Source organism: Peromyscus eremicus, chromosome 20 (assembly GCF_949786415.1).
Source record: "Peromyscus eremicus chromosome 20, PerEre_H2_v1, whole genome shotgun sequence".
Lineage (NCBI taxonomy): Eukaryota > Metazoa > Chordata > Mammalia > Rodentia > Cricetidae > Peromyscus > Peromyscus eremicus.
This window is the reverse complement of record NC_081436.1, coordinates 19,650,705-19,669,102: the sequence shown is the minus strand read 5'-3', so window position 1 is coordinate 19,669,102 and position 18,398 is coordinate 19,650,705. Positions and strand designations below refer to the sequence as shown.

Sequence of the window (18,398 nt, the reverse complement as noted above, 5' to 3'; positions counted from 1 at the left end):
GTTCTAGGCCAGCAAGGCCAAAATAGTAAGATCTGTGTCTTAGGGTTTCTATCACTGTGACAAAACACCATGACCAAAAAGCAGCTTGGGGAGGAAAGGGTTTATTTGGCTTACACTTCCATATTGCTATTCATATTGCAGGAAGTCGGGACAGGAACTCAAACAGGGCAAGAACCTGGAGGTAGGAGCTGATGCAGAAGACAGAGAGGGGTGCTGCTTACTGGCTTTCTCAGCCTGCTTTCTTATAAAACCCAGGACCACCAGCCCAGAGTGGTACTATCCACCATGGGCTGGGCCCTCTCCCATTGATCACTGATTGAGAAGATGCTTTACAGCTGGATTTTGTGGAGACATTTCCTTAGGTGAGGCTCCTTCCTCTCTGATGACTCTAGCTTGTGTCAAGTTGACACACAAAACCAGCCAGTACAGCTTGTTCCAAAACAAACAAAATAAAACAAAAAAACTGCTGGAGCCAGAGGAAGGACAGGCAGGTGGATCCACAGAGGCAAAGGAAAGGAGGGACAGAGGGACTCAGGGTGCTTTTCCTCTTCTTTTCTTCCTTCCTCTCCCTCTCTCCCTCCATTCCTCTCTCTCTTTCCAGACAGGTTCTCACCATGTAGTCCTGGCTGTCCTGGCACTAGCTCTGTAGACCAGGCTGGCCTCGAACTCACAGAGATCCTCCTGCCTCTGCTTCCCGAGTGCTGGAATTAAAGGTGTGGGCCACCACTGCCTGGCTAGGATGGTTTTTTTCAAAAGACTGCTGTGGGTTGAAGATTTGTCTAGGTCTTAACACTCAATGCCTGAGGCTGTGACCTGGTTTAAAAAGTTTTTGGGGTTTTTTTTGTGTGTGGTTTTTTTTTTTTTTTTTTTCATATGTTTTCAAGTTTAGAAGTGATCACACTGGGTTTGGGTAGATCCTAACTCCATGGCTGGTGTCTTTCTAGGGTGTGTATGTGTGTGCCCCTATAGGTACATGTATATGGCACACCTGTAGGTACATGTATATGTTCATCAGCTCACTGTCCATCTCTGCTCTTCCTTCGGCTTAGATTTTTTTTTTCTGGAGCTGAGGACCGAACCCAGGGCCTTGCGTTTGCTAGGCAAGCGCTCTACCACTGAGCTAAATCCCCAACCCTTAGACTTTTTTTTTAATTAAAAAAATTTAATGATCAAATTTTTATTACATTTATCTCTTTATTTTTTGTGTGTAATAATTTTTTTTTTTTTTTTTGGTTTTTCGAGACAAGGTTTCTCTGTGTAGCTTTGCGCCTTTCCTGGAACTCACTTGGTAGCCCAGGCTGGCCTCGAACTCACAAAGATCCGCCTGGCTCTGCCTCCCGAGTGCTGGGATTAAAGGCGTGCGCCACCACCGCCCGGCCTGTGTGTAATAATTTTTAATTACATTTGTGTGTGTGTGTGTGTGTGTGTGTGTGTGTGTGTGTGTGTGTGTAAGTCAGAGGACAACTTGAAGAGTTTGTGTTTTCCTTCCATCATGTCGGTCTCAGGAATTGAACTCAGCTCAGCAGGCTTGACAGCAGTCACCCTCACTCTGTGAGCCATCTCACCCCTTTTAATGAAAACTTAATTCCTAGTAGAAGATAGTTTTCAACATCCAACAGAGTAACCAACACAGGACCTGTGCATTATGGGAGTTTTCGAAGATCACATGGTCCTGCTTTTCCTACATTAAAATGTCAGCACAAACATCATCCCACAGCCATGGTCTTGTGCATGCAGCACTGGGGTGGACCCCAAAGGGGATGGATTTTTTTTTCTCCACTTAATTCAAAATTGATTCTCACTGCCTTACAAAATATATATTTATTCTGTGGTGTCCAGGTTCTTGAAGATTCTTTCCCAATGAATCTGAGTGCCTTCTTATTTTAATACTGTTTCAGGACAATTTTGTTCTTTTTTCGTTTTAAATAAAGGCTGATGAAAAACCTTAAAAGGTGGACTTTGAAAGCAACCACACTTTCACTCCCAGAGGCCATTAATGATAAGGTCTCACTCCCCCACCCCTGATTGGCATTTTTCTAGACATTCCTCCCGGAAGGGAAGCCCCAGTGTTCTAACAAAGCGACTGTCCCCGACTGGGAGCTAGTCTGTCTCTCCTTTGTCTGTGGCTTTAGGAAAACCAAGCACTCTTTAGATAGACGTCCATTCTAGGAGAGATGTATGGCTTAGGAAGTTGAGTCCTTATTGATGAATAAATCTTAATCCAGTTTGTTGGCTAATTACGCTCTCGGGAAGGTAGTTTCTGCCTGGCAGGAAGGATTAAGTCCGCCTGTCTCCGGCGGTGCGGGGTTAAGCTCCAGGTCTGTAATGACTGAGTAATGAGACCAACTCTCTGAGGACCCCTGGCATCCATCGATCAGGTTTCTCCTCTGCAGGGACAATGCCAGAAGTGGGCCCAGCAGTTAATTACAGGAGAGGTCAAAGGTCACGCAAAACCAACACCCATCTATACACTTTCTCATTCCGAACTGTGTACAATGTCCACGGCTCAGCCAGAGGGAGTGAAGGTCTCCCTACCCCACTCTGAGATCTGAGATAACTATGGGGTTACGGCTACTTTGTGACCTCTTCCAGTGCCCCATGTGACTTCTGGCCATCATTAAGTATTCTTCTGCAGCTCTCTGTGCCTGGAGCACCTTCCCCAGCCCAGGCTCCTAATCACCCCGGCTTGGGATTTTTGCCGCCTCTGAGGCTTAGCCTGCCCCTCTAGCTTGCCCCCTCCTCCTACACTGGCCCTAGCTCCCTTACCTATCGACACCAACATTACTGTGAGAATGGAAGCCACCAGTCCATGGGGACTTGTATCTTGTTCAGTCGGAGCCCCAGAAGCTGGCAGAGTGTATGCCATGAACATCGGCTGAATGCTGAGCACATGAACAAGCAACCCGGCTGTCACTTCCACTGACTGGCCCTTTCGATGCGTGGAACAGCGCAGGGCCAGTACATGGGCCCTGCACATAGCACAGCTCCAAGAGATGGGTGCCAACATTTTAACTTTAGGTCAAGGAAAACAAAGACTACCAAAGCCAAGAGAACCAGGAACTGAGCCAGGCTGCCTGACTTCCAAAAGAAAAAAAAAAAAAAAAAAACCAAAAAAAACAAAAACACTGTTCGTCACAAAAAGTCACATACTATGTGATCCTATCCGCAAAGCATCTCCTGAACAGGCCTAGAGACAGAATGTATACCAGTCATGTCCAGTGATTTCAGGGACTGCAAATCCAGGGGTTGGGGGAGTGGCTAAGAAATACGGAGTTTCTAGACCGATTGTGACGACGAGCAACTGTGGGTTCACTAAAAGGCATTGGCTTGTAGACTTGACATGGCTCAACTCTGCGGTCTGCAAGCTCTCTCCACAAAGCGGTTTTGAAAACAAAGAGGAAGGGCTGGTGAGATAGTTAGCTCACGATTTCCCAGAACCCACAGAAAACCGAGAGGAGAGAGCAGACTCCATTGTGTCTCCGTCCTCCACGGCACGCTGTGGCACGAGTCCCACACGCATCATAGAACCGGGCGATAATACTCATTTTTTAATGGAAGAGATGCCATTGTTCTGGCTGCACTTATCCACTGAGTGAGCCGGCCTTCTGGCTTCTGCCTGGATGCAGGAGGACCACGAGGGTGGTCGCTTGGTGTGTACTGTGTATTTTTAGACAGGTTTCTACTATGTAGCCCAGGCTGGCCTCCAGCTTTCCTCTTCTTCCACCTCCCAGGTACTGGCATTTCAGGTGTGCACCACTACCTCTGGCTGAACCAGCTTCCATGCCACCTGCTCAGCCTGGGTTCATGGTGGGGTGTATTCTTCCAAGATCAGAGGGGTGTCTCTACCAAGTCACTGGGAAGAGGATGGGCAAATTACAGCAATTCTCCCTCGACAATACCCTAAACCCTCCCTTGGGGCTCTTCTCCAAGTTCTGGCCTCAAGACCTCATGAAACACTAGTTGCTGGAAACTGAGCCCTGGAAGTGTCTGGGGGTGGCAGTGAAGAGGGCCTGGGGGCTCAGCCAGTCCTGTGCTCTCTCTTGCCTCTTACAAATTGGATCCCAGTAGTTATCAACCGTTCTCTCCTTTCTTTGGCAAGACCGGGGTTGGGGATGGGGATGCAGGGCTGCAGACTCGAAAACGTAGGAGTCTTCAGGGGCTCCAAACCCAGCCCCCATAGCATCAGAAGCCACACAGGTGCTAGCATTGAAGTTCCAGCTCCTAGTCAGAGAGCTGGTCCACGTTCTGTGGTTTGCACAGAGGTGTAACTGAGGGTCCAGAGGGAGTCGTGGATACCGAGCGCATCAGCAAGCCGGAGCTGATGGCAGCTTAGGCCCGGGACTCCCAGATCAGCCTTCCTTCTGTCCCTGCTGCAACCTCTGCAGACAGGCAGCCGACTGGGGCTGAGTTGAGCAGACCTGTGTGGGTGGGCTTTCTTTCTTCCAGATCCCTGGAAGCCTGCCTACCCCAAATAACAGCAGTAACAGAGGAGACCCCTCATGGCGACTGGGTAAATCTTCAGTGTGGCCCAGGTAGGAAAGACCATTTCCACTTCCCTACTCACAGGGCAAGTTTGCTGCAAAGCCAAACCCCAACACAAGCAGGCTAGCTTTGGAGGTGCCCTTAATCGGGATGAAGCCATCCAAGGGCAGCCCCATGTCTCAGCGGACCAGAGCTTCATGGCCATGGTATCCACTGGGGATCTGGACACTTGCCTGCTTTCCTTCTGTGACTATGCTTACCCTCAGCCTGGACCCTGGCCACAGGGAGCTGCCAGCCTGGCTTCGGGGAGAAAGTAACAGGACCCCAGTGAGGTCCAGGTCTGCCAGTGGGACCGGCAGTGAGAAGGACCAACAGCATTTGTGACTTCTCGGGTGGGGAGTTCCCTGAAGGAGGAGCTTCTCATAGTGGGGTCCAAGGGGCCTAAGACCTGCTGGCCTTCTCTCTGAACTTGGCAGTCAGTATGCTAGGGCCTGAGAGACCCATAAGGCTGGAAACCCTGATCTCGATGGGTCCATTCACAGCTCTACACCCCTTCCCAAGGAAGGGAGACCTGGGAAGAAGGCCTGGGTTCTCTGAGAGAAGGGTGCATCTTGGAGGCACTGGAAGGATGGGGAAAGCCACCCTGGCAGCTGTAAGGAGCCCAGGTCTGAAGCCTCAGGCAACCACAGCTGCTACAACCCTATTCCTCCCAGGGCTGCAGCCTGGATCCATATGGAGGACCCAGCCAGGACAACCTCTGGGACCCCCTGACCTTGCCCGTATACACAAGCCCCCGGCACTCTTTGTCTCAAGGCCTTTGGGGAAGGCCCATATCCATTTCAGTAGCACTCAAAGGCCAACGAGCCCACAGTTTATTTTCTTAGAAATAATGGTTTTTTTCTGGTTAGCATTCCTCTGATGGAAACACAAATACAGCCACTGTAATAAGAAGCAGCCGAGGTGAGAGGGCCTGGAGGCAGAGCTGAGAAGGGGTGCCGCCTGGGGGGACAGGAGACCCAGGGGGTGGGAAGCCAGGTGGAAAAAGGTTTAAAGGGAAGAGCCCAAACACAAAGCCTCTGAGGCCACCTTCAACACACCTTAGAGCAGTGGGTTCTCAACCTTCCTGGTGCAGTGACCCTTTAATACAGTTCCTTATGTTGTGGTGACCCCCCATCATAAAATTATTTCGCTGCTATTTCATAACTGTAATTTTGCTACTGTTATGAATCATAATGTAAATATCTGATGTGTGGGCTATCTGATATGTGACCCCAAGGGGTCGAGACCCACAGGTTGAGAACTGCTGCCCTAGAGAGAGAGACAGGCTCCCTCCTACAACTTCTACTCAAATGTATGCTCCTAGGCAGGTGTTGCTGCTCCCGTTGTCAAGGGAGGCAGACTGAGGAAAACCCATCACTTGCAGAATTTCAGGCATCAGTGAATCCCCTCTGAGCTTTCTTCTATCCACTGGCCTCAGAGCTGGAGGCAACCTGAGAGACCTCCTTCTGCTCCACCTTCCTAGCATGGCTTGGATGACCCCTCCTCCAAGAACACTCTCCACCCCCAGCCCCTTTCACACACACACACACACACACACACACACACACACACGCACACACACACACACACACACACACCCAAGGCCCCTTTCTTCCTCTCCAGGCAGGGGTAGATATCCACTTTCTCTTCTCCACCTCCACAGAGTCCTGCCTCTATTTCTCTGCTGCTTTCTAACTCATTTGGTCTTTTCCCAGCTTCTTGTCTGTCAGTGAGGTCGTGACCATGAAACATACCTGGGCCCAGCACAAAGCCTGATGGTGAGAAGACCCTCAGCTAACACTCTAGGCACCCCGGGGCCAGATCCTACATTTGAGGTGAACTTGTCTCCAATACAAAACCAAGTGTACAAGGTTTTCCTCGTCCCTGCTCAGATGGTCATGGGCACCAACAATTCTCCAAGTGACTTAAACTGCCATCGACTGGGACCAGTCACGAGTAAGCCTGCCTGTGCTGGCTAGGTTTTTTGTTTGTTTGTTTTTTAAGATTTAATGTATGTGCCTGAGTGTTTTGCTTGCATGTATGTATGTGTACCACATGTGTGACTGCTGCCCACAGAGGTCAGAAGAGGGCGTTGGATCCCCTGGAACTGGAATTACAGAAGATTGTGAGTCACCGTGTGGATGCTGGGATTTGAACCTGGGTCCTCTACCAGAGCAACAAGCGTTCTTAAAGGCTGAGCTATCTTTCCAGCCCCTGCTGGTTAATTTTAACTGTTGTCTTGCCACAACCTAGAATCACCTGGAAGAGAGTCTCAGTGAGGGATTGTCTAAATCAAGGTGACCTTTGGCATGTCTGTGGAGATTTGTTCTAAATGTTAACTGATGGGGGAAGGCCCAGTGCATTGTGGGTAGCACCATTCCCTGGTTTGGGGCCCTGAACTGTGTAAGAGTAGAGAGGGTTGGCTCATCCCCAAGCAAGCAGCCAGCAGGGGTGCGTCTGTCTCTCTGTTTTTGAGTGTGGACGGACGTGGCTTGACTAGCTGAGTCTCTGCCTTGACTTCCCCACAGTGATGGACTGTGCCCCGGAACTGTAAGCTCAAATCCACCCTTTCCTCCCCATGTTGCTTTTCATCAGGGTATTTTGTCACAGAAACAGGAACGAAATGAGAACACCACTTAATTGCTACCTGGGAATAAGTAACTGGGAGCTTGAAGTCTCATCCAGAATCCTCCTGCCCCCGCTGGCCGGCTGGGTCCCCTAGCTTTCATCCTGGGCAGCACACACATTAGCATGCATAATTGCATGTTTTCAGACTTAAGGGGAGGAGAATTCTCCCTTGCTCGACTCCCCGCCCCCCAAGTCTTTCCTAGCCTCCCCTGCCCCAAGCAAACAAATCTACCTAGAGTTTCAATAAAGTATGCTATAATCACGATGGAAATGACTTAATAAAGCCTTGGCCATTATTTGCTACAAAGGCCAATTGGTTTTAGATTTTTTTTTCCCTTAATGATAAACTAAATGAATCATTGGGTGTGTTATTAAGAGTTTGGTTTAAACCCTTTAATGACATGCTCTGTAATCTACCTAACTTTAGTGACTGACAAGTACACCCCAGGGATATAAAATCCAGGAAGTGATTATTTACATTCATTACATACATGCTAATTTTGCCATCTCTGATGGTTGTCTTTTTTTTTTCTTTTCACACACACACCAAAAGGAAAATAGTAATATATTTAATACACTGTGGCCAAAACAAAATCTCATTTCCCCCAAGAGCTTTAATTACAGCATTTTGAAAAGGGCCTGAGTTGAAACTTGCGAGAGGAATAAACCGCTTGAATGAATGGTCTAAGAACTAAGCACACATAGAAGGGCGATGTGCGCCGTGGGTTCAGACCAAACAGCCATTAGCGGGGTGGCGTGGGGGAGGGGAGGAGGTCTCGGTTACTTAAACAAGCCATTTGAGGATGGTTTGCTCCTCGTTTCAGGCCTGGTCCTGATTATAAACGAGAGCTTTTAATTAAGATTAGTAAGACCCAATTCAAGCTATAATTTGGTCCTTTTCCTTCGCAAATGTCTATGAAAACAAGGCGATTAAGGGTAAATGAGTTGAAGCATTTAAAGGGGATGAGTTGCCCCCTCCCGGCCCCAGTGTGCTGTTCTGGCAGAATGAGCTCCAACAGGCCCGGTTAATTCAGAACAGGGGGGCTCGCTGGTGCAGGGCTGGCCCCCGCGGCCTCCAAAAGGTCTGTGTCCGAAGGGCCCCACGAGATGCAGATGGACCTGCTTGGATAAGGGAGGAGGGATTGAGAGATAGGTGTACAAAGGTCCCAGGGTAGAAAGGAGCTACAGTTTGAGGAAGGAAAAAAAAAAAAAAAAAAAAAAAGGCAGCTGGGGGGAGATTAAGGAGGGAAAGATTTAAAAAAACAAAACAACAACAACAACAAAACCAGAAGCTCAAAGTGTTCGGGCAGAGACCTGGGGTGAACCCAAGGTGAGGGCCTCCTATCTATCCCATGGGTGATGTGATTCTAGTGAACCTGTCATACACCTGTCTCCAGGGAACAGCTGTAGAGAAAAAGGTGCTATAACCTCGTCCATCAATGCACAGCCAGGGAACCCTCTCCCCACAGCCTGCAGTGTGGAGACCCTGTGGCCCATGGCTGGACTCAGCCGCTGCTGTTCCTCAGCTGGATCAACCTGTCAGAAGACGGACCTCCCTGGACCCAGTTTCCCCAGATGAACTCTGTCACTGGTCCACACCAGTCAGAGGCCTCAGTCTCCTCATTTGCAAGTCTTCAGAGCCTGTGAAGCTCAGGGAGGCCTTCCCTGACATTCCCAGGGCTGCTAACTGCCTTCGGACAACAGCTTTGGGCCAGCATCAGGGGACTGGTGTGGGACATCACAACCTAGAGAGACAGGCTCTGAGGAGGGACGACAGCGGATGGGAACTCAGCTGTTTGGGGACCAGGGAAAGTTTCTGGAGGGAGGTGGCCCTGGGGGCACCCTTCCTCCACAGCCAGGTTCCTGGGATGGAAATCTAAAAGGTGACAGCCGCAGGCCTTGAGGCAGGTTCAGGAGGAACCCAGGAACATACACTGCAGTATGGCAGGCCTTAAAATGGAGGCATGAGTAGGTCTAGAAAAGGCCACCAGGAGCAGTCACCTGTCAAGCTCAGGGGCCACCTGGGGGTCCTATGATGCTTTTTCCAACTTTCTACACCCACAAGCTCACTTCCATCAGATCACAAGTCACAGAGAAAACCCTTCTGCCTCACCAGAACCTTTTCGGCAGCCGGAAGCAGCCCCATTTGTCCTCAGCAAGTCCCTTACCTCAGAGTCACCCTGTCAGCCCACAGCAAGCCCTCTGCCAGTATGAATACATCAGCAGGATGAGATGATAATTAAACAAAAATGGACACTGCCTCAACGTCATCCTCATCCATCACCACCGTCACCATCAGTATCGTAATCACTATCACCACCATCAACATCACCCTCATCTCATCACCATGACCACCACCATCAATATCACAATCACTAACGTCATATCATCCTCACCCTCACCTTCACCTTCACCACCGTCACCACCACTCTTACCAACGTCGCCTCCATTACTATCACCATATGCACCATTATCAATATCACCTTCATCATCAATATCACTATGAGCCACAGCATCGCCCTCGGCAGAGGGTGTAGCTCATAGTACAGAGTTTGTCATGTGGCTTCCACAAAACCCTGGGTTTGGTTCTCAGCATTGCAAAAAAAAAAAAGATAAAAAACAAAACAACAACAACAACAAAAAAAAACACCACCTTGCTGGGCGGTGGTGGCACATGCCTTTAATCCCAGCACTTGGGAGGCAGAGCCAGGTGGATCTTTGTGAGTTCAAGGCCAGCCTGGTCTACAGATTGAGATCCAGGACAGGCACCAAAACTACACAGAGAAACCCTGTCTCGGAAAATGAAAAACCAGAAAACAAAATAAAACAAAACAAACAAAACCCACCACCTCATCATCACCTGCTAGCCACGCCACCATTACCACAACAACAGCCGCCAATGCTTGTGTATTACACTCAACATGCCAGGCTATGCTTTCATGCTTTAAATACTTCAACGCACTTAACCCTTGCCTTCTACAAAGCACCTGCTAGAATGATGCTTACTGTACACGCAGGTTGAGTGACTTGACCCGACACACAGGCAGGATGTGAATCCCAGCAATCTGGCTCAACAGCTATTTTTTCCCCCCCGAGACAGGGTTTCTCTGTGTAGTTTTGGTGCCTGTCCTGGATCTCGCTCTGTAGCCTAGGCTGGCCTCAAACTCACAGAGATCCACCTGGCTCTGCCTCCCGAGTGCTGGGATTAAAGGCGAGCGCCACAACCGCCCGGCCTCAACATCTGTTCTTTAATGACTGCTCAGCTGAATAGGGACCATTCAGAACGTGACAGACAGCAGTGACCACAGCAGACCCACAGCAATGGGCCCACCACACCTGGGCTCTCATCCCAATCCTGGCAAGGCCCTTCTCTCTCAGATGGCCCCTGGACCATCTAAACCAGGAAATAAACATCTGGGTGGTCTCTCCCTCAGGCTACCCTGAATGTGGCCTGTTAGTCCCTCCAGATGTGTGTGCAGTCTTCTGGGGGTAGCCATCTTAGAAGATCCTGTGTGTTAATGTTCCAGCAGGCTGTGCTGACACCAACCAATGCCTGTGTGTGAGTCTCCAGGAATAAGACACCTAAGGCAAGCAGGATGGCTCCACCCAGGCCCTTGGAACCCAGGCAGGCCAGCATGCGCTCTGATTTAAGATTGCCACTGATAAACAACTTTAGCCCTGAGGGCACCCCACCAACTGAAGGGCAGGGACACATGGTACCGGTACCTTACCATGAGTGTCACCTCCAAGGTATATGTCACTGAGGGACTCTGAAAGGTCTTCCCCATTCACAGCCCCCTGGAACATGCAGCTACTCTGAAGCACAGTGTGGTGATTAACACACTCATCTGCATGTTGAACACTGGGTGCTAGGTCCCAAGGCAGGTGCGCTTCACACACCGCACTGTGTCCGCCCGGTCTTCAGGGTGAGTGGGGAACAGTTTGGATCCAAAGAGCCAAAGGAGACACTGATGCTTGCTGAGGGCAAATCATCACTCTACTCCTGTCAGAGGCGGGCTAATATGCAAGCAAGGCTCCTTGCAGAGGCCAGGCTATCCCCTGCTTTCTTCTGCCGTGACACAGGGTCAAATGGCACCACCACAGCAAGGATCGTCCTAGCCACTCCCACGCTCCCCACTTCCCACTCACTGAGGTCTCACAGATTGCTCATCGGAACTCCAGTCTTGGTTGGGGACTGGACTCAAACGAGGGTTAGCATCGGACTCTGCCCCAGGAGTTGGGAGCAAAATGATAGACTTTGTAATGGAGGTGCTCCTGAGTTCCTGGGGGCCCAGCAGGAGGCATATGGCTTGAGAGCGAAGGCCCTGACACCCAGCGGACAGCAAACAAGGTTGGGGAGCAAGACATGAAATTAGAACCCAGAGTCAGGAAAGTAACAGTGAAGGGCACCCGAGGGGCTTCTGGGAGCATAATGGGTGCTTAATGCAGATGGGTGCATGTGTATTCCCACAGGGCACTCAAACTTCCTTCTGGAGCAGATGTGGGCAAAAGGATCCACAGAGCCAGGTGGCCGAGTGGGTTGGGAACGTGAGTCTGGCTCTTGGGCTGGGACATAGCTCAGTTGTAGCGTGATTACCTAGCTATAGGGGACCCCGGGTTTGATCCCTAAACACTCTATCAACCAGCTGTGGTGATGCACACCTGTAATCATCTGTGATCCCAGAGACAGAGGTAGGAGGGTCAGGAGTTCAAGGTCTCAGCCTGGGACTCCATCAGGATGGGGAGTTTCAGCTGAGCTCTGAAGGGCTTCAGAGGACCCAGGCAGAAGATGGGGAGACCCTGAGAGCAGAGGAAGGCAGGAGCTGAGCTGTGAGAAGGACAGGCTAGCTTAGTGGCTTCAGCCAGCAGAAGGGTTGTGCCAATCATGGCCCTCCCTTGCTAGAACACTGGGTCTCAAGGACAAAGAGCGGGTCAGAAATTACACACACGCCCTCACTCTACCACCTGGACCACTGAGTTACATACCCTCCAGATCCTGCCAGCAGCCAGGCCAGACCATCCCACCAAACTTTTTGCACATGACCTGCTCTCCCTGCCTGCTGCCTGGCCACTTCCCAGAAGTCTGTAGTTCACACTAGCTTCCCCCTGCAGCTCCTGGGGGCCCAAGCCAGCCAACAAGGTGCTGACACTAAGCAGGACCCAAGGAGATGCCACCTGTTCAGGCTGGAGAAGCTGAGTAAAAGCAATGGGCCAGTGATGTCACTATTCCTGGGGGTGCTGGGCAACTGGAAGCCCAGACTCTGCAGAGCCTGGTCAGAAAGGGCAGAACCTCAATCCTGTTGACACGGAATGCTTTCCCAATGCAATCCCACACTGAAAACTGAGCTGGTGTTAGGGCCAAGACAAAGGACCAGAAACTCTGGGTTTTAGTCCTGTCTGCGTGGCCCCTCTGTCAACACCTACCTCAGCTGACATTCCTCTGTCCATTGAGGACGGATGGGAAGGTCTGGGTTGGGGAGGGGCATGGTTCAGGGAGACTATCTTTTAGACCCCAATACCCAAGCTTTGCCCAACTCGAATGGGGTCAAAATGACCATGAGATCTTTATGAGACGATCCCCCACCTGGCTCCAACTCCTGGCTCCTAGTATCACAGAGGCTTCATTTTGCTCTGTGAGGGAGGCAGTTTCTTTTCCTTCGTTTTTTGAGATCTAATGATCTAGCCTAGGCTAGTCTCAAACCCACTGTGTAGCCCAAGATGGCCTCAGCCTATAGATTCACTTGCCTTGAACTCTTTATAGTCTGTCTATCTGTCTGTCTGTCTATCTATCTATCTATCTATCTATCTATCTATCTATCTATCTATCTATCTGGCTAGCTAGCTATTTATTTTGAGACAGGGTTTCTCTGTGTAGCCTTGGCTGTCCTGGAACTTACTCTGTAGCCCAGGCTGGCCTCAAACTCAGAGATCCGTTTGTCTCTGCCTCCGGAGTGCTGGGATTTCAGGCATGCACCACCCTGCCTGCCCTGGGGAATGGGTTCCTACTTCTGAACCATCAACCCAGAACCCCAGGTGCAGTGAGGAGAGGCTGGACAGACGGATGGATGGCTTGAAGCACAGGCTCTGTCTAAGATCTGGGGCTAGAAAGAGGAGAGCAACTGAGCCACTCTTACAGCCCAGCCCACTCAGAGGCAGGGCCCTCTGTGGAAGCTACAGGCTACACAGGGTGGCCTGGAGTCTGAAGTTAAGGATACAGAAGAGAGGTCACTCGGGGCCTTTACTGGCTCCCATATGTATTCAGGGCCAGACACACAAATAGTCATTCGACCTTGATTTCTTCAAGAAATAAAAGCGCTAAAACTTAGGTGAAAGCCAGGTACCCTACATTTCCATCTTTCACCTTCCAGATGACCAGCTGTATCTCCTGGAGGCCCACAGGCCTCTGAGAAGCATAAGACTGACAGAACCCAAGCTGTCTATGTCCACAGTGTTGGGATGCAGGGACATCACCTTTGTATGCCACAGGGCGGGCGGGCCTCGGCCACCTCCCTCTGGACCCCGTGTGGTGGGGAGGACTGAGGGAACTCACCTTCACACTGCCTCCCTTCCCCCTTGTAGCCGGGCTTGCAGAGACATTTGTAAGACTTGGGCGTGTTCTGGCAGATGGCATCTATGTGACAGTCATCTGTGCCCTCTGAGCACTCATCCACGTCCACGGCTCCTGTGGAGGAGGGGAAACTGCAGGTGAAGCGTGCTAGGAAGACCTCTGAGACCGCGCTGGAAGTTCATGCCCCCATCCTCCCACTGACCGCCGGGGTAACTGACATTAACAGTCACGTAGCAATCTGGTGTGACAAGGAGCAATTGGTAGCATCCTTGAGGCAGTTTCTCTGTGTCAGGCACATCTCACCACACATCTGGTCTTGATTTTCTTAACAATCCCATTAGGTATGGCCATTATCCTCACTCAAGATATGGAGAAAAAGAAGGCCAGGGACACCAGAAAGAAAAACCCCTCTGTGGATCTTAGTTTTACCACAGGCATCACTCCAACCCTCCACACTCCTCATTCCAAAAGAGTCCACGGAAAAACTTAAATCCAGTCCCTCTGGGTTGCAGATGAGGAAGCTAAGGCAGAATGGTGTGCAAATATTGAGCAGTGGCCATCCATGGGGGTCGCAGGTGACCTGGATGTGAGATCCCACCGAGCCCCAAGGCAGTGGAACTGTGGGGAGGATTATGTCCCAGGACCCAAGCCAGAGCAGAGTCCATAGATCTGCCTTTAGCCCTGCTAACCGAGGCCCCTGCCTCAGAAAGCCAATTCTCATAGCCCAGCTTCTAGACCCCAGCACCATTCAGGCTCAGAGGGCTCCAGTGCACCCCGCCTCCTGTCCCCAGTACATAAATACAGAAAGCAGTCATGGTTACACGATGAACAAGGCCTTTTGTACACACGCCTGATCTCTCTCTCCCTCTCCCTGTTCCCTCACTTGCTCTGAGTTTACTCAGGGAACAGCCAGAACTCTAGGTTTAGACGGGGCATCTGAGAACAGTGATACATGCTCCAGGACTGGACCCCATCACACACAAGCCTGTCTGGGCATCAGTCTCCTTCCAGCTGGCTGTGACCACCACACAGATGGACAGGCAGAAGGACTCAGGTGAGCAGACAAGGGACTTTCAGCAGCTGCCCTGAGGACAGTCCCCCTGGGAGGCTCCAAATGTCCCCATCTCTTCATCCATCTGGCCTCACCCTAGACTTCATGGTGCCCAAGAATGTCCACTTTGAACTCACCCCCTGGCTGGACATTGGGCTCTAGCTCTGTGCCCCACCCATACCCAGACTTCTCTTCCTCACTCTAGACTCTAAGGTTCCAGCTCACCAGAGGGGAGAGAGACATTGAAAAGAAGCACAGCAGACTCTTCCCTGAACACATTTGCACATGCAAAATACAGGGACTCACATGTACACATACGTAGCATCCCTCCCAAGGCCAGCCAGTGTGCTCAAGTGTGCGGTCCACCTCTACAGATGCCCAAAGGCAGTAGGTAAAAGCCCAGAGGCAGGCAGCATAATAAACCAGAGAATGCTTTCTAGGGCCAGTGGGGAGCTTGTGGGTGAGGGGCTTTCTGAGGAGCTGGCCACAGAGGGACCAGTGCTTCAAGGGCAGGACTCTAGAGAGAGCCAGACCACATAGGGTGCCTTTAAGAGACATCTTCCTACTTCCCATGGGTCGGGGCATGAGAGTGAGGGGCAGAAAGCTCCCTGGGAGTTTGAGATCCCTTCTATCTCCCACCTAGGTAGGTGAGATGGAAACACAGAAGTTTGGAAGGGATGAGTGGGGCTGTCTGTCTTTCAAATTATAAACTTGGCCTGGGAGCAAGGGAGCCTGGCTGAGCCAGGCTGCAGACCTCTGCACAGTGCTCAAATCTCTGCACAGCGCTCAAACACAGGCTGCTCACTTCAACCCTGGTTTTCTTACTGTGAGCTCAGCTCCTGGAGTTCTACAGTTATCCAGCTTGCACAGAGGGAAAAGGGGAGCAGGCAGAGGCAGACAGACACCAGGAAGGGCAGAGAGGAAGGGAGAGACACACAGGACAGTCCTACAAAGGTGAAGGACCTCAAAGCCTGGAGGGGGAAAAATGCCCACAGACATGTCTAGTAACCCCAACAGTTTCTGGAATGGGGCATGGAAGAAAACTCAGCGCTTATGGTGAAGTAGCATGGACTAGCATAAACTCCCTGGCATTGGATCTGCTGTGGGACTCTCAGGAACAAACAGACCTCGGGAGACCCAGCTGGAGGGAGAGCAAGGCAGGACCCTCCCCCCACCCTTTCCAAGGAGAACAAGGAGGAGAACACTGGAGATGTGAAGAGAGCCTGGGTGTGCAGCTCTGCCCCGGAGCCCCTACCAGGAAACTCAGATCAGGGAGGGACACCTCCACTTAGCAGCTCCTTCTGCCCTGCCCTGCTGACTTCCCCCGGTGCCTACTGGCCCCTCTCTCTGATGTCTTCCACACGCAGTACTGGTTTCTTCTGTGATTCGTGTTCCCCATCCACCTCCTTCCCTATGTCCGACTCTTCTCCCCCTCCGCTCTGACAGTCCATCTGTCCATCTCTTCCCAGACATCTCCATCCTTCCTCTCTCCCTCGGTCCCCTCCCTCGGCGCCGCCCCTCCGAGTCCTCCCATTTCTGGTGTCCATCTGTCTCCTCCTCTCCGTCCTTTGATCTGCCTTCCTCCTTCCCGCTGTCCACTGCCTCCTCGCTCCCCTCCCTTACCTCCTCTCCCCTCTTCCCTCCCGCGGCTGTCTTTCTCAGGGCTTCTTCCTGGGCCCTTTTGTCTGTTCCCTCTGCTCCTCGGCTCCTGTCCGTCTGTCCCTCCATCTCTCTACCTCCCCTCCAGCCTTAGAGTGTCCTTTCTGGCCACCTCTGGGTATCTCCTATGTGGCAGCTGCCGAACCCTCGGCCCTGGGGGAGCGCTGCTCTCGGCTCGGGGGGTCCCCGCCGGTCTCCGTACGCATGCCGGGCCCCGCAGGCGGCCCTTGCTCTTCCTTTCTTCCTTCAGCCTCCCGCTTCCCCTCCCGGGGCCTCAGCCCACCCCGCCCCCGCCGGCCCCGGGCGCTCCCAGAAGTTACTTTGCAAGGAGGCAGGACCCGGCGCAGGGCAGCCTCCGACGGCACGGGGTGGCAGCCCCTAGGTCCCCGCGCGCCTCAGTCACCCGGGTCCTCGCGCTTACCTGGGAGCCCGCTGCCCCCCACCATCCGCCCGCGCGCTCCCAGAGCGAGCAGCACGCACAAGTGCCAGCGCACGGCCGCCGCGCCCATGCTCGCAGCGGGCCGCGCGGGGTGCGGGCGTGCGGGGCACGGGACGCACCGAGCGGCCGCTCAGCGAGCGCTCCTGTCTGCAGCAAGCTCCGCTACCGCTCGGGCTCCGGAGCCACCCAGCCGGCGCGCAGGACGAGCTGACAGCCGCGCGCTCATTGGCCCGTGGCCGCGGGAGGCGGAGCTCCGCGGGAGGCCGTCCAGTGGGCGTTGGGTGGCGTGGCTTGCGGGAGTCTGGGCCCGCCCCCTCTCCCGTGGTGGGCGGCAGGTGGGGGGTGGGAGCCCCGGCGAGCTGGAGTCGCGGTGCAGGATGTCACCCGGGCTCGGACTGGTCCCCAAACCCCCTTTTGCGGGCCCCGCTCTATGTCCTGGGTCCCCAAGGAACGAGGTGTTCCTCGGTCTCGGCACCCCTCAGCCCCGCACACAACACAATCAGGGAAATAGAGGTGGAGAGAGGCCCAGAGGCACTCAGGGCTGGTGACGGCGATGCTCGGTGCACGCCACCAATCCACAGGCATTTATTGAGCCCCTAATGGGTGCCAAGTGCTGCCTGGGCAGCCGCACACCAGCAGGCATGGAAAACTCTCGAAGATAGTTTCAGAATTTATGTACAAAAATCAAAGGAACTTTTCAGTACTGTCCCGAGGACGATGGTTTTAGAAGTGCTTGTCTTGGACAGTCAGGCATTGCCTCTGGAACCGTGTTCCCGTGGAGTGGACGCGCGATCCGGCCCGGTTAAGCAGCCTCTCTGTCCCGAGATGCTTGCTGCTCCGCCAAGCCCAGGTTCTCGGGTGACAGGCCCTGCGGGGAGCAGGGGCAGGGGGAGGCGGTTGTCCCTAGCATCGCGGTCACCCTGGCCCAGAGTCTCCCCCGGCTCGGGGTCTACACCTGACCCCTCGGCCTTGAGGCCTAGCGAGCACTCAATGGCCGCTCTCTGCTCGGGAGGCAGGACGCTGAAGAAGTTCAGCAAACCCCAAGGCCCATCTCCTTGACAACCACCAATAAGAGCTACTGTTTTCTCCTGCTCTCCAGACTTTTCTTTTTGTCCACTCTGCCTGCGCTGTGTTGCACCCAGCGGTTCCCCTTCACGCGGGCTCCCTGCCCCCAACACACAGTCTGCAGCCACCTCCAAGGCCCCAGAAGGCTAAATGCATGTCTCTCATCTCCTGCTGCCAGCCAGATTTCCCGTAGGCTTGTGGCACCGGGCTGGAGGCTGAGGCAAGGCATCCATGCCCACATTGTGCAGAAAGGATCAGGGAGGAAGTGGGGCCCTGGCTTCTATTGTGTCATGCATTTTCTTTTCCTGGTTGTTCCTGGTCATGTAGTCTAGTTTGGGGGACCTTGCTAACATGCCTGTTCTATCAGCTGTACGGCTTTGAGATTCTCTCTCCCTCCCCGTCCCCCGTTCATGAGACATCAGGGCAACCAATCTATTTCTGAGAAATGTTTTCAAGGGGGCTCTGAC

General features: G+C 52.5%; 1 protein-coding gene across 3 annotated transcripts in view; it reads right to left on the bottom strand.

The window, feature by feature from the left end:
• Scube1 (signal peptide, CUB domain and EGF like domain containing 1) overlaps nt 1-16,936 on the bottom strand; it is a 123,224-nt gene extending 106,288 nt beyond the window's left edge. For all 3 annotated transcript variants that reach the window (XM_059247358.1, XM_059247359.1, XM_059247360.1), the window contains exons 1-2: nt 16,849-16,936; nt 13,700-13,831 (exon numbers count right to left, since the gene is read on the bottom strand). In XM_059247358.1, the coding sequence (XP_059103341.1) occupies nt 13,700-13,831; nt 16,849-16,936 (220 nt within the window). The remainder of the gene's footprint in view (nt 1-13,699; nt 13,832-16,848) is intronic.
• Between the last annotated feature and the right edge of the window lie 1,462 nt (nt 16,937-18,398).